Source organism: Anguilla rostrata, chromosome 14, assembly GCF_018555375.3.
Source record: "Anguilla rostrata isolate EN2019 chromosome 14, ASM1855537v3, whole genome shotgun sequence".
Classification (NCBI taxonomy): Eukaryota; Metazoa; Chordata; class Actinopteri; order Anguilliformes; family Anguillidae; genus Anguilla; species Anguilla rostrata.
Genome location: NC_057946.1, coordinates 20,425,898 through 20,439,237, shown reverse-complemented (window position 1 = coordinate 20,439,237; position 13,340 = coordinate 20,425,898). Strand labels below are relative to the sequence as shown.

The window sequence follows — 13,340 nt, the reverse complement described above, 5'->3', positions numbered from 1 at the left end:
TAATCTAGTATTTTTAAACAACTGAATTTGTAAAATTCTTGATACTATTCCCATAACAATTTGGCCATTCAAGCCCTGCCAGTATCCCATTGTGCCTGTGATTTATTCTGAATCCTCCTCATGGCTGAATTCTCTTGTGTAACTGTGTAATGGTGCGTGTGCTGGCAGTCCCTGTCTGACCTCATTCCTCCCCCCCCCAGCGGTGCTGTACGGCTCTGTGGCGGGCAGTCTGCTGTGCCAGGTGATGTACTCCCTCCTGCTGCTGCCCCTGCTGGTGGTGCGCCCCCTGCTGCCCCACCTGCTCTCCCTGCTGGAGCACCTCAACGAGCTCAACTGCTTCCTGCCCGACACCGGGCTGCTCGAGGAGACCGAGCTGGAGGGGGCGTGTCCAGGTGAGCGGCCAGCCAATCGCACGGAGACAGAGTGCCCACATGTGCACACATAGGAAAATGTTAAACTGTTTTCTTTTCTCGATATGACCAGATGTTTATGTCCAATATACAGCATTAGTGACCATCTAAGTTATGCAAGGATGTCAGGTCTCATTTAAAAGTTTGATATATACGATGTTGTTATCAATGTAATTTGAATAGAGACTCAGGTTAGGTACACTGTAATGCATTTAAGGCTATTTAAATATATAGATATCTTCATGAAGATTGACAGTATTTATTTTATTAACCCTCCACTGGTATAAAATGAGTGACAGACTATGTGGCTTCAGAACTGACAGAGGGTGTGGGACCCGCCTCTGGGGTGGAGTCTGAGACCTGGGTGTGGTTACTGGACCTGGAGAGGTCTGTGGCCCTGGCGATTGGCCGATGTCTTGGAGGGATGCTGCAGGGCCCGCCCCTCTCCATCCAGGAGACCACGGCCGATTTCTGGCTGCGGAACCCGCTGCTGAGGAACGGGCTGGAGATGGACTTTGAGCAGCTGGGTAAGACACAGCAGCACAGCTTCATTTCCCGCGTGCGTATCTAACTGCTTAGGTTAGTGTCTAAAATACACCTTAGGCTGTTTAGTAAGTCTACTTAAATTAAAAAAAAAAACATCCATACATATGATAAAAAATATACGAAGGATGTGCGTGTATCATAAATAAAATCGAAGAGGGATCCACTTTAGAATTTCAGCATGAAGGATCATAGACTATAGGAGGAGGAGGAGGAAGAGGAGTTTCCTCATTCGCACTTTGTATGCCATTTTAGCAGCTTTCGTTTATTCATTTTACCTTTCACCTATAGTCCACCTTACTTTCTGAATCCCCAGTGGGGCAGTGGCACAGTCCACGTCTGGCTGTGTGAATGCATGTGCATGTTAAATCCAGGCGTATCCAGTGTAGGTTACCTCAGTAAAGAACACTGTGGAATGCTCCGTACCTGTGAACCCCGGTCGAACCCCAGTGCTCTCCCTGTGGCCCCCGCTGCAGACTCCTCCATGGCCTGGCTGACGGAGGCCGTGCTGCTGGGCTGTGCCGACGTGAAGCTGGGCGACCTGGACGTGAGCGAGGAGAACGGCACGCTCGTGGAGCTGGCGCTGGGCGTGGCCCGCGAGCCCGCCAGCGGCCTGTGGAGGAGGATGAAGGAGTACGCCGTCAGCAGAGGTGAGGCGCCCGCAGCGACGTCCGTGCGGTTTATACGCGCGGCTGACGTGTTGGTGCCTTATCGTCCCCCCGCTTAATGACCTCCCTCTCATCTTAGCGTGACCCAGGGTCAGGCTCCACATTGGTGGAGATGAGTTCCCTCTCGTTGCCGTGAAGCTCTTTGAGATATGAGATGGAAGGCTAAAGGCTAAACGCTAAAGGCGATACTTTGACGTGCTGTTTGCAGACTGGGACAGCGGGCCGCTGGGGGACCCCCTGCTGGAGACTGCGTGCCGCTGCAGCCTGGCTGCCTTCCTCAAACACACCGGCCTGCAGGACGAGGCCTACTGGCAGGACAAGTGAGTGTCACCAGAGCGTCAATCACTGTCACATGATCTGTGTGAAAGTGACCTCATTACCACCATCCCACACTCTCACAGTTGCGAGCACACTCACTCACACACACACACTCACTCACTCAGACACCCACACACACACACACAGGCTGTGTGGCAGCCTGTTTTATTACTGGTTTAATGGCTGCAGTAGTGTGCTCGTCCTGTGTGTACAGTGCGGTGGATGAGTGCAGCCGGTGCATACACTGAGTCACAGTGACAGGGCACCGAGTGCATGTAGAACACATGTAATCTGGGACCGCGGTGCGTTCAGGGAGGAGCTGAGCGAGCGGGTCGTCTCTTCCTGTGACCGCAGGTACGAGCCCTGCGAAATGCTGATTGAGATCTATCAGATGGTGTATAAGGTCAGGAACACGCTGCTGTCACACAAGGACTCCCCCGGGAACACGGCCAAGGTCCAGACACCGTCTGTCACCAAGCAGGTAAACAGGATACAGACACTGCACACTGCACACTGCAGTCTGTGGGGCTTGGGATGCAGGTTTCAGCTTGCCATAGTTAATCATGACTATTACTACTACTACTACAAATAATAATAATAATTATTATAATACTAATAATGATAATAATAATGATAATGATTATTGTTATAATAAATTGCTGCAGCAGTATTACTATTTATTATAATAATTCAAAGGCTGTTATAACTTCTAGACTTAATTGCTGTAATTTTTAGTGCATTTTACATTTAAGGCAGTGTACAGGTATTTGGCAGAATTGTGAGTTTCCTCACTGGTGCTGCACCCTGATTTCCCAGAGTTCCCTGCTGTCCCAGAGCCCAAGTGAAGAGAGGCAGGAGGGGTGCTCTGGCGCCCCCAACGAAAGGGCGGCCAAGGAGGTGGAGCCAGGCTGCCAGGCCGCACCTGCCGAACACAACCAGGAGGAGGCGCCAGAGGAGGACCCGCCCAGTATCAGCAGTATGTACCTGCCGGGTAAAAAAACACATCTCTTCCTTGACTAGAGCGAGGCCAGCTGTCTGGATCTGGAATGGGAACACTGGCTCTGGGGCCAATTCCATTTCAATTTCCCAAAAGCGCTTCCTGAATTTCTCTTCAGTCCATTCACAAAATGATTTGAAATTCAGTTCATGAATTGAAAAATGCCTGTAAGGTTCTATGAGGTATTTACAATTAATGAATTGAATTTCACGTAATTTTGTTTATTGTCTGAATTGAAATGGTCCATTTTGTGGTCAGATTGTAATGGCTGTTCTTTGATATATGGAAAAAACAATGAATAAAACCTGATTATGGTCCTTGCATTAGGTTCTCCTTTTATGGGGAAGGCTGGAAACCTGAAACTGAAAACATAAAATTAAAAAGCTAATGTTAAGACTTTTACCAGTACAAAGTCTACCTTCTGCTTCAATATACCATTTTGTATCATAGGCCAGTATCTCTTTATAGCAGTACACATATTAAAACATTTCTGAATTACACCTTTCATCCAGTGGTGTAGAGATTGATTATGTAAAAATAAACTGGAGTAGTTAAGCGATCCTTATATTTGTTGGTCAGACCTACAGTTGAACCTGCTCACACAGCTCTGGTCCCTACTGGAATACTGGTGTTTTGCTCACAGATATAGTAGCTGTGTTTCACTGGGGTTCTGAAGAAAAGATGTATGGGTGAAAGCCCAGGACTGATGATTGGTCCCCTGGTGTGATTGGCCGTGCTCTTCTCAGAGGTGCTCCAGTGCTTCCTGGCCACGCGCGAGGCCATGCAGCTGCAGCAGAACGAGACGGTGTACGAGTCCTCCGGCACCAGCACCCTTCCCAGCAGCACCGAGAGCCCGGGCACGCCCGAGCGGGAGCCGCCGCAGCGCTGCTGGGACCGGCGCCGCGGCTCCGAGGAGGGCCTGTCCTTCCCCTCCGCCTGCCACCTGGTGGTGTCCCGCTGCGTCTTCCTGCTGCTGGGCGTACGGGCAGCCTGGCAGGAGCAGGACCCGGAGGAGCCCGCCGACGAGCAGAGAGAGAGCGCAGGGCTACGGTGTGTGTGTGTGTGCGTGTGTGTCTGTGAGAGAGAGAGCGTGTGCGTGCGTGCATGAGTTTGTGTGTGTGCGTGCATGACAGTGTGCGGGTGTGTGTGTGTGTGTCTGTGTCTGAGTGGGCAAACATTGGTGTGGATTCATGACTTTCATTATAAAATGTCAATAGCACCATTCCTCTTCATTACTGCTCTTTTTATCTTTGTTTGTTTACTACAGGAAATCCATTTCATCACAGGAAGGAGCCTCTTTTTTCAGCCAGAAGGCAGACTTCAGCCCAGAAATGAGAAAAGGAGAGAATGAAGTGTGTGCTTAACTCTGATGCCCTCAACATTAAAATGTGTCCTACAGTGAACGGTTATCAAAACACAACCAGTCTGCACACACAACCGTTTAAACTCAATTTCATGCCAGCCGCAGCTCAGCTTTCTCCTACTGCATGCTTTTTCTTTCCATTTGTAGTCCTTTCAATGTGTGTGGTGAATCCGCTTTCTTCTAGTAACTGCTTATATTTTCTTTTGCATCCCATCTGAAGAATCCTGACCAATCAAAGACCTCATCTGGATCCTTTAAGAACAAAATGGGTAAGTTTTATTTGTCTCAGTAGCTCATATGTACTGAAGGTCATACTGATTTTATTGCTGTCCGCCATTACTTGGAGATTAACATGGGTTTAAGTTCACTTTATATACGTTAGTGCATGTCTTTCTCAGTTGGCCCAGGCATGTTCTGTGTGCAAGCAGAAGACCTGCTGAATGTGCAGGTCTCATCCTGTTTTCTGTTGGAACTGTTCCCTATTGAGTGTGCAGCCTAAAAAGCAAAGAGCTACGATACAAAAATGGATGTTAATGCTTATGACATTTATGGACAATAAATGATAAATCAAAAAGAAGGACCAGAACAAATGAAACATTTGTTTTGGTTATAATGGGTTACTGAACAGGGATTTATTGTTCTGAAAGCCAATGAGGAACAAAGTAAAATTTAGATTCTAATTTTAGATCTGGATTACTACTAGTTTGATTATTATTTAACGTTAGCTAAGGTTCATTAGTATAAAACGAGAGGACACTGCAGAATAAATCAGTGTAACTTTCAAAGTTGTGAACATTTCAGGTGTGTTTGTATGTGAGAGGCTACGCTGACGGGACCGTGTGTGTGTGTGTGTGTGTGGTGTGCTGGTGTGTCTGGTGTGTGTAGTGGTGTGTGTGTGGTGTGTGTGTCTGTCGCGCTGTGGGTGGGGTCGCCGATCTGGGTGGTTGTCACGTGTGTGTGTGTGTGTGGTGCTGTCATCTGCGGTGGTGGGGGTCTGTGTGTGCAGGCCTGCCGCGGCTCCCTGGCATCCGAAGAGGCTGGGAGCGCCTGCGCCAGTGCATCAGCCCCAGCGCCACCCTGTGCCCCGCGGCAGCATCGCCTCGTCCTGGCCCAGCTCTTCCATCCCCGGCACTCCTCCGCACCCCTCCCTCGCCCAGCGGAGCGGTGCCGCGCCACCGACCCCAGAGCCTCACCCTGCCATGGCCCACGCACAAGCTATGACCGCCCCTGTTGTCTTGGACTCGCCCCACATGCCTCTGACCCACCCCCACGTGCATCTGCCCCGCCCCCACACACCTCTGACCCACCCCCACACGCCTCTGCCCGCCCCCACACGCATCTGCCCCGCCCCCACATGCCTCTGACCCCCCACCGCATCTGACCCGCTCCCACCGCATCTGCCCCGCCCCCACACGCCTCTGACCCGCTCCCACACGCATCTGCCCCGCCCCCACATGCCTCTGACCCGCTCCCACACGCATCTGCCGCGCCCCCACGCGTCTCAGCCCTGCCCCCTCCCGGAGGGGCCCATCTGAGCCATGTTAAAGAGTCCCTTTAGAGCTGTGTGCCCCTGGGATCAGGTCTAAATCCTGGGTTAAGAGTCGCATGAGATTCTCTTCCACTTGAAATGGAAGCCCTGGTTTCTCTCTGAGGCATTAGCAGTGGTTTACATTATGAATAGGCTGCCATTTAGCATGTTTATCCAGTCGGGCCTGAAATTAAATTTTTTGTCTTGAAGTCGTTAATTATTTAAAAATGGTCCACAGGGTAAGAGATTAGTTGGACATCCAGAGAACACAAGAGCCACTTACCCCATGAGAGGCCAGGAAGGCAAATAAGCCTGCAATGCTCTGCTCTAAGTGGTTACAAAAATTGGTTTTACTTATTATAACAAAATATATTTACAAAATGTACTAAATTAATATATTAATTATTTTTATACATATATTACGGGATATATCATTTTAGGCACAACAGTAATTATTTCAGTCAACAAGCAAACAAATATAAAGCCATCTGTGGTGTTTTTTTTTTTTCCTTACAACATGGCACGATAGAAGTTGAACGACACAAGCTATGTTCACCAGTATTATATTGTATTGACATACATCCAGCTGTAGATGTCCGTATATAAGCATACTAACTATTGCTGTTAGAGAGGAGATACAGAGCATCTTTGTTTTTGTGAAAATTGCAATTCTGCAGTTGGAAGTTGAGAAAATTGTTACTGCTTTTCCAAAATATTAGTTTGCACTCTTTATTAAAATGCGCATATTGCAATATTTTATTCGTGGGACATGAGTGCTTGGAGTGCAGAGCTTTGATCATATCTTCTTATGATACCGACACAAACCCAGCTGCCTGTTAAAAGCTGTGCTCAGGAGGAGGTGATGTCGCCCCCTGCAGGTGCGGCTGGAGGCGCTGCGCCAGATCTCCTCCTTCCTGTCGGAGATGGAGGAGAAGAGCCGGTGCTCGCCGGCGCCCCCGCGCTTCCCTGGCCTCCTGCAGTCGGTGCAGCTGCAGTTCCTGTCCGGCTGCTTCGGGCTGGGCATGCCCACGTCCGGCGCCCTGTCCTCCGCCAGCGAGAAGCTGCACCACTACACCGTAAGGCCCGCCGATTCGCCCGAAAGCTGCCGGCCGCTCTGCGGTGTGTCCGGCGCGGGAGCGGTGCGGTGCGGTGCACCAGCCGTCAAACGTTTGGGAAAACGTGCCCGTTTGTGGGGCGTTAGCGCTGCTGCGCACTGGCTAGGTGTGCCGCTTACAGTGTGAAGGCAGGTGTAGAGACGTGTAGCGCTTTGCTAGCGTGACGTTCTTGTGTTGTGCCCTCAGTCAGGGACGCATTCTGCAAAAATGTGCACGCAGAGGGAGCTGCAGGCTGCAGCGCACAAGCTCTACCAGCAGGTGGTGCGTGTGCTGCGACAGAAGGTCCTGGCAGAGAAGGAGCAGTCAGGTTTGTGAGCAGATTTCCTGATGACACTGGGCTAATGGCTGACTAGATTAGATTTTGGCTAGTGATATAAACACTTGTGATTATAGTGTTTTGCTGTTTATTTTAGGGTCGTACCAGCATTTACTTCTGGCCACGGTGTTTGCCCTGAACTTCCGCTACAAGCCGGTGGACCTGGTGGTGATCATAAAGTGCGGCGTTCTGGAGATCCTGTCCGCGCTGACGGAGAACGCCTGCGTGCTGATGAACCAGCGCTGGCTGGCGGCGTCCGTGTCGGGGCACATGCAGCTGGGCGGGGCGGTGAAGCTGGCCAGCGCGCGGCTGCTGCAGGTCCTGGCCATCGCCGCCAGGTGAGGGAGTCTGGGATTACCGCCATTACCCGCCTGGACTGTGTCTGGTCCAGCGAGAGGTATTTATCTCTCAGGATGTCTGGCTCTTGGCCTTATTGTCTGTCGCTCGTTTGACGCCAGCTCCTGTGAGGACGCCCTGCCGCTCGATGTGCTGCAGGCCTTGATGGACGTGATGTGCGAGCAGCTGCAGAGCCTGCTGCACTTGGTCCACCAGCAGGAGGCGCTGGAGAGCGGCGCGGCTGACTGCGCAGACCACGGCACAGGAGCCAAGAAGTCCAAACCAGAGAGTGAGAAAGCTGAATCACACACTGTCATGCACAGTTACTCCATTCCACTCTCAGTTCCACTGTCCTTAAACTAACACACCAGCAGCCTAAGAGGGAAACTGTGTTCATTAAAAAAAAGACTGGGCAGTTGAAGATAATGAGTAATGAATAATCAGGCCTGTACAGGCTCTATTGTTTCTGCCCGGCGTTGAGCGGGTGGCACAGTGTTGAACTTTGACCCTGTGGCGTTCCTGACTTCCTTCCAGAGGGGGAGGTGCCGCGGAGCAGCCGGGTCGTGGAGTCCCAGCTGGCCGACTTCCTGGTCTTCCTGCGGCGCATAGTGTCGTTTCGCGGGACCAAGAGGGTCTCGGCCTTCGCCAAGTGGATCGACCCCCTCATGAGCATCGTGTCCCACAGAGCCACTCCAGGTGCTTCGGTTATTTGTGTACCTAGTAATTCAGGTCAGGAGTCATGCCAAGAGAACTATGTTTTTAACAGGACGCTTCTTTGCCAGTATTATTTAACGGAACAGTTAGACTCTCCCACTGAAAGCACCGTAGGCTTGTAGGTAGAATATGAGCTGCCTGTCAGTATACCAGCTTATGAGGCATTGGTCTTAATGCGCACACGTTTCCTTTCAGGCTCCCCACTTTTCCGGAACTTGCGAACCAAACTGCTGGCTTTTCATATTTTGGAGGCTTTGCTGCCCGCCTGTTCGGACCCAGCACAAGTCAAACAGGTGAGTTCCACAGGGTTCGCTTGTAATTTAAATCCAATCAAATCTTGACCTTGCAATGTCTCATTGGGGGACTCATTCCACCCACACGGGTCTTCCCCTATCCGCTGGTTCTGGGCTGAGTGATGGGTGTTGATGTGCCTGTGCACTTGCTCCCGCTCCTGCCGGATGTCTGCAGTGACCTTGTGTCATTCCATCATGGCAGCTCACATCAGCCTCAGGCTCTTTCCCTTCTCCGGGGAAACGCACTGCGGATTTCCTGAGGGCAGTCTCTTCTCCGCTTGGTAAAGTTAACTCTGCTTTGTGGCTTTCCCGTCTCAGATCGTGGATCAGCTGTTCGGCCTCCTGTCTGCATACATGTGGGAGGAGCATCCAGACGCGAGCAGAAGTCAGGAAACGGCGGACAGCCCACTGAAGGTATTAGAAACCGTGTGTTTTTATCGGTGTCTTTGCTGCATACATGGTCTGTGTGGGAACGGACTGAACGCTGTGTGTCTGTCCCAGTACCTGGGGAGGGAGGACGAGTGCATTCCCATCGGGGATTTCTCCTTCGACCCGTACAAGCTGACCTGCTGCTCGCTGGAGAGCGGGAACGTGCTGTCCCACGGCTCTGGGGGGAAGGGCTACGGCCTGGCCACCACCGCCATCACCTCCGGCTGCTTCATCTGGAAGGTAGAGAGCAGAAGCCCACACGAGTCTGTATGACCAGAGCTGTTTCCTGCACAGTTCTGTGTGTATGAGCAGCACACTACTGTTCAGGGTCCCATCTAATGATGCTGGGACCTGAAGATATATGCATTCTGTTTGTAGGTGCATGGTTATGTGCATGGCATTTCATATGTGCTATAAACAAAATGTATGAATCAGAACCTCTCCTGAGGCTGTGAAGATTTGCCCTCTCCAGACTTCCCAGGATGTAATGTTTGTCATTATTTTGTGAGCGTTCCTCCGTGTCATGTGACGGTCATTCCCGCAGTTCTACATCACCAAGGAGAACAAAGGCAACGAGGGCACGTGCGTGGGCGTGTCCCGCTGGCCCGTGCGCGACTTCAACCACCGCACCACCACGGACATGTGGCTGTACCGGGCCTACAGCGGGAGCCTGTACCACGGCGGCGAGCTGGGCCGGGCGCTGCCCTCCTTCACCCAGGGCGACACCGTCACCTGCATCCTGGACATGGAGGCGCGCACCGTCTCCTTCGCCAAGAACAACAAGGTCAGCCCTGGGGACCTGTCGCCCGGGGGGGGCGGGGCTTCACACGCGCCCCGCGCGCTCACGCCGTCTCATGCACGTTGTCTGTGATTGGCAGGAGCCGAAGCTGGCGTTTGAAGGCGTGGACGCGGCCGAGCTGTACCCCTGCGTGCTGTTCTACAGCAGTAACCCTGGAGAGAAAGTGAGTATACATGCGCCATCTTAGAGCCATGTTCTGCCTCATTATGCAGATGGTAAAAGCCCTATGTGCTGAAGTTAATGCAGAACCATTATGAAGAGTCTGCCAGAGATTGCAATGCCTGATATAACCCTTCCTGTGCTTTCAAAGTAAAGATTTCTGACTTTGTTTGATATTTAGAGAGAAAGAGAATGAAAAAGAAGAGATGAAAGAGACTGAAGAATGGAATGGGAGACACTTTCTCCCTCTGTTTCTTGCGTTGTAGCGCATTGCGTGTGTCTGCCCCCAGGTGGCGCTGTGTGACCTGCAGATGCGGGGCATGCCCAGTGACCTCCTGCCCGGGGAGCCCCTGTGCAGCCCCCGCGGCACGGTGCTGCTGGAGGCCAGCGTGCAGCTCCTGAGACGCCTCCACCTGTGCGACGGCTGGACCCCCCACATCAACCAGCACATCGAGAGCCGGCTGGAGCTCATCGGCCCCCTGCTGTGTGAGGGAGGGCTGGCCAAGCCGGGTCAGAACCTCACACGCACACATGCATTCACACTTATACATGAACATTACATTACATTACATTACATTATAGGCATTTAGCAGACGCTCTTATCCAGAGCGACGTACAACAAGACATACTCTCACACACATACACACTTATACACTCACATACACTCACATATACACTCACACACGTACACATGCATTCACACTTATACATGAACATACTCTCACACACATACACACTTATACACTCACATACACTCACACACGCACACATGCATTCACACTTATACATGAACATAGTCTCAAACACATACACACTTATACACGCACATACACTCACACATGCACACTCACTCACACACATACACACTTATACACTCACGTACACTTACACACATACACTCATTCACACGTATGCACTCATACACATACACACTTATACACTCACAGATACATTCACATTCATACACAGTGCTCTTATCAATAATGAGCAGGAGACAGAGAGACAGGCTCCTCTGCAGGGCCGCTGCTGCAGCAGGTGGAGAGACAGGGCACAGCCGTGGTGATTATGATTTATCACATACATGTGGCCACACTTGTGTGTAGGGACGGTGCTGCCCCCTAGTGGACAGCACCCCAACTCCCTTTCTGGCACCACAGCACTCATACACTTACATGTATACATGTTCACATATTCACTCACATGCTGACTTCCATATGACCTGTGCTGACTGAATCATGCTCCTCTCCTCGTCCAGCAGGAGAATCCCTTGCGAAGCGGGGCCTGGAGGAGGAGGTGCCGGGGGAGAGCGGAGGAGGCGCGGGGAGGCATGGGGAGGTGGCGGCGGGCCCCTCGGCCCTCTCGGAGCCGCAGCTGGGCGCTCTGTGCCGGGAGGTGTGGCCCGTGCTGGCTCTGATCGGGGGCGTGGACCGAGGCCTGCGCGCGGGGGGGCTCTGCCTGCACAGGCCCAGCAGCCGCAGGGCCACCCTGCTGGGGGTGCTGAAGGAGGGCAGCCCCCTGGCCAAGCTCCAGTGGGAGGAGGCGGACCTCAGCGTCAGGTACTACACACACACACACACACACTCACTCACACACACAAGCCTGTCTGAGCCTTTTGTGGACAATCTGTGTACGCGAACGCAGAACTGTATTCTGTATTTATTGTGTATTTTACCAAGTGTGAAGTGTGATTGATGTTATTTCAGAATTATAGTGATGTTTTTGTTCTTGTATTGCTGTGTTGTAATAAAAACATTCCCTATTATTTCTCCTGTTATGTCTGGCATTGCAGATGTTTGTACGAATGCTTGTTTCGTTTAAAAAATCACGTATTCATTTGAACACAGAAATCTGTCTTTGTATGAATTTCCCTTACTGCACATTTCTTCTTCCATCTGTTAATTTCCTTCTGTGTGTCCTCACTGTTTTCACTCTCCTGATGTGTTCATTTCCCTTTCTCTCCTTTTCTCTCCCTCTCTCTCCCTTTTTTTTCCCATCCGCCTGCCCATCCTCCACCTCCCGTCCCCGTGTTGCATGTTCCGCTTCTCCTGCGCACTAACCAAAGCTTCCTGAATTCTTGGTCACCTAGCGACACGCCGCTGTCAGCGCTGGAGCCGTGCGACGCGCCCCAGCTGGACGTGGCTCGGCTCCGGGGCCTCAAGCCCGCCGTGCTGCTGGACCTGATCTTTCTGAGCGGGACGCTGGAGGAGCAGGAGCGCCCCGCCCCCTGCGCTGGCCCCGCCCCCTCCCGCAGGCGGAACGAGCTGGAGCGCCGGCTCGACGAGGACATCGCCCGCGTCATGGCGGACGAAGAGGGCGGGGCGGGGCCAGCGGAGGGGGAGAAGGAGCAGGAGGAGGAGGAGGAAGGGGTGCAGGGAGGAGGAGCCTCGGACCAGCCTCCCCTGAAGAAGAGGACAGGTTCTCTGAGCGCTGATAAAGAGGGGCACGCTGAACAGGAGGGCACTCCCTGCCCCCCGGCGGAGGCGACTGTACCCCAGCTCCCCCGCCCCGACCTCTTCTCCCTGGAGCTGCGGGCCGTGCGCGTGTCCTACCTCCTGCTGGGGGCGCTCAAGAGCCTGGCCGTCATCCTGAGCTGTGGGAAGTTCACCGACATGCTGGTGGTGCCGAAGGCGGCCCCCGCGGACTCGGCCAGGGCCGGCACGGCCGGCGAGGACGGCTCCGAGCTGCGGTCCGTCCTGCAGTTCGTGGTGCGCAGCATGGTGAAGTGGGCCGTCCGGCCCTGCCCCATCAGACAGGGGGCGTCGCTGGCCGACCTGGAGAGGGCGCAGGTCATGATCTTTAAAGGCGCCCTCAACCAGCTGCAGGAAGACACCGGAGCCAGAGACCAAAAAGGTGGGGCGTTCTCAGCTTCATTGTCCTTTTCTGAATCCGCCATTTTACACGCTGTTAAATCTAGGGCTGGGCACTGAAACCCAGCACCACTGTGACACCAGCTCCTACCAGACGACTTCCGTGCGTCATTCGCTGCTACTTTATGATACAACGTCTCGAGCTGCTGACTGAAGTATGCACTGTTTTCCCTGCCGTCTGGTGCTCCGGAACAGAAGCACAGGCAGCAGAAGCATCGCTCGCCCAGGCCCCCGCCACACGCCCTCACTAGCTAACGTCACACTCGCTCTGTGGACTCAGCCAGTGACAGCACGTACTGTTAGCATGCTAGCTAACATTTAACTTTGTCAAAACACCAAAAGCGAAGTGGTATACATTATAAGCGTAAAGCGGAAACTTTTAAATGAAACGATTTTAAGTGTTTAATTTTTTTGCCTTCACAATACAAGAAACATTTTTTAATGGCATCATTTGCTCTTTATTTTTAAGAAGTTCTTGGTACAGA

General features: G+C 52.3%; 1 protein-coding gene across 1 annotated transcript in view; it reads left to right on the top strand.

Annotated features, from left to right (window-relative positions):
* Positions 1 to 13,340, top strand: part of LOC135239901 (probable E3 ubiquitin-protein ligase HERC1) — a 64,762-nt gene that overhangs the window by 22,040 nt on the left and 29,382 nt on the right. The window contains exons 17-39 of the mRNA XM_064308904.1: positions 201 to 392; positions 725 to 937; positions 1,430 to 1,603; positions 1,830 to 1,941; positions 2,294 to 2,420; positions 2,756 to 2,930; positions 3,683 to 3,986; positions 4,204 to 4,288; positions 4,520 to 4,587; positions 5,306 to 5,570; positions 6,706 to 6,903; positions 7,129 to 7,249; positions 7,356 to 7,596; positions 7,717 to 7,883; positions 8,129 to 8,290; positions 8,504 to 8,601; positions 8,920 to 9,015; positions 9,103 to 9,270; positions 9,575 to 9,814; positions 9,909 to 9,992; positions 10,279 to 10,498; positions 11,247 to 11,544; positions 12,051 to 12,838. Of these exons, the coding sequence (XP_064164974.1) occupies positions 201 to 392; positions 725 to 937; positions 1,430 to 1,603; positions 1,830 to 1,941; positions 2,294 to 2,420; positions 2,756 to 2,930; positions 3,683 to 3,986; positions 4,204 to 4,288; positions 4,520 to 4,587; positions 5,306 to 5,570; positions 6,706 to 6,903; positions 7,129 to 7,249; positions 7,356 to 7,596; positions 7,717 to 7,883; positions 8,129 to 8,290; positions 8,504 to 8,601; positions 8,920 to 9,015; positions 9,103 to 9,270; positions 9,575 to 9,814; positions 9,909 to 9,992; positions 10,279 to 10,498; positions 11,247 to 11,544; positions 12,051 to 12,838 (4,596 nt within the window). The remainder of the gene's footprint in view (positions 1 to 200; positions 393 to 724; positions 938 to 1,429; positions 1,604 to 1,829; positions 1,942 to 2,293; positions 2,421 to 2,755; positions 2,931 to 3,682; positions 3,987 to 4,203; positions 4,289 to 4,519; positions 4,588 to 5,305; positions 5,571 to 6,705; positions 6,904 to 7,128; positions 7,250 to 7,355; positions 7,597 to 7,716; positions 7,884 to 8,128; positions 8,291 to 8,503; positions 8,602 to 8,919; positions 9,016 to 9,102; positions 9,271 to 9,574; positions 9,815 to 9,908; positions 9,993 to 10,278; positions 10,499 to 11,246; positions 11,545 to 12,050; positions 12,839 to 13,340) is intronic.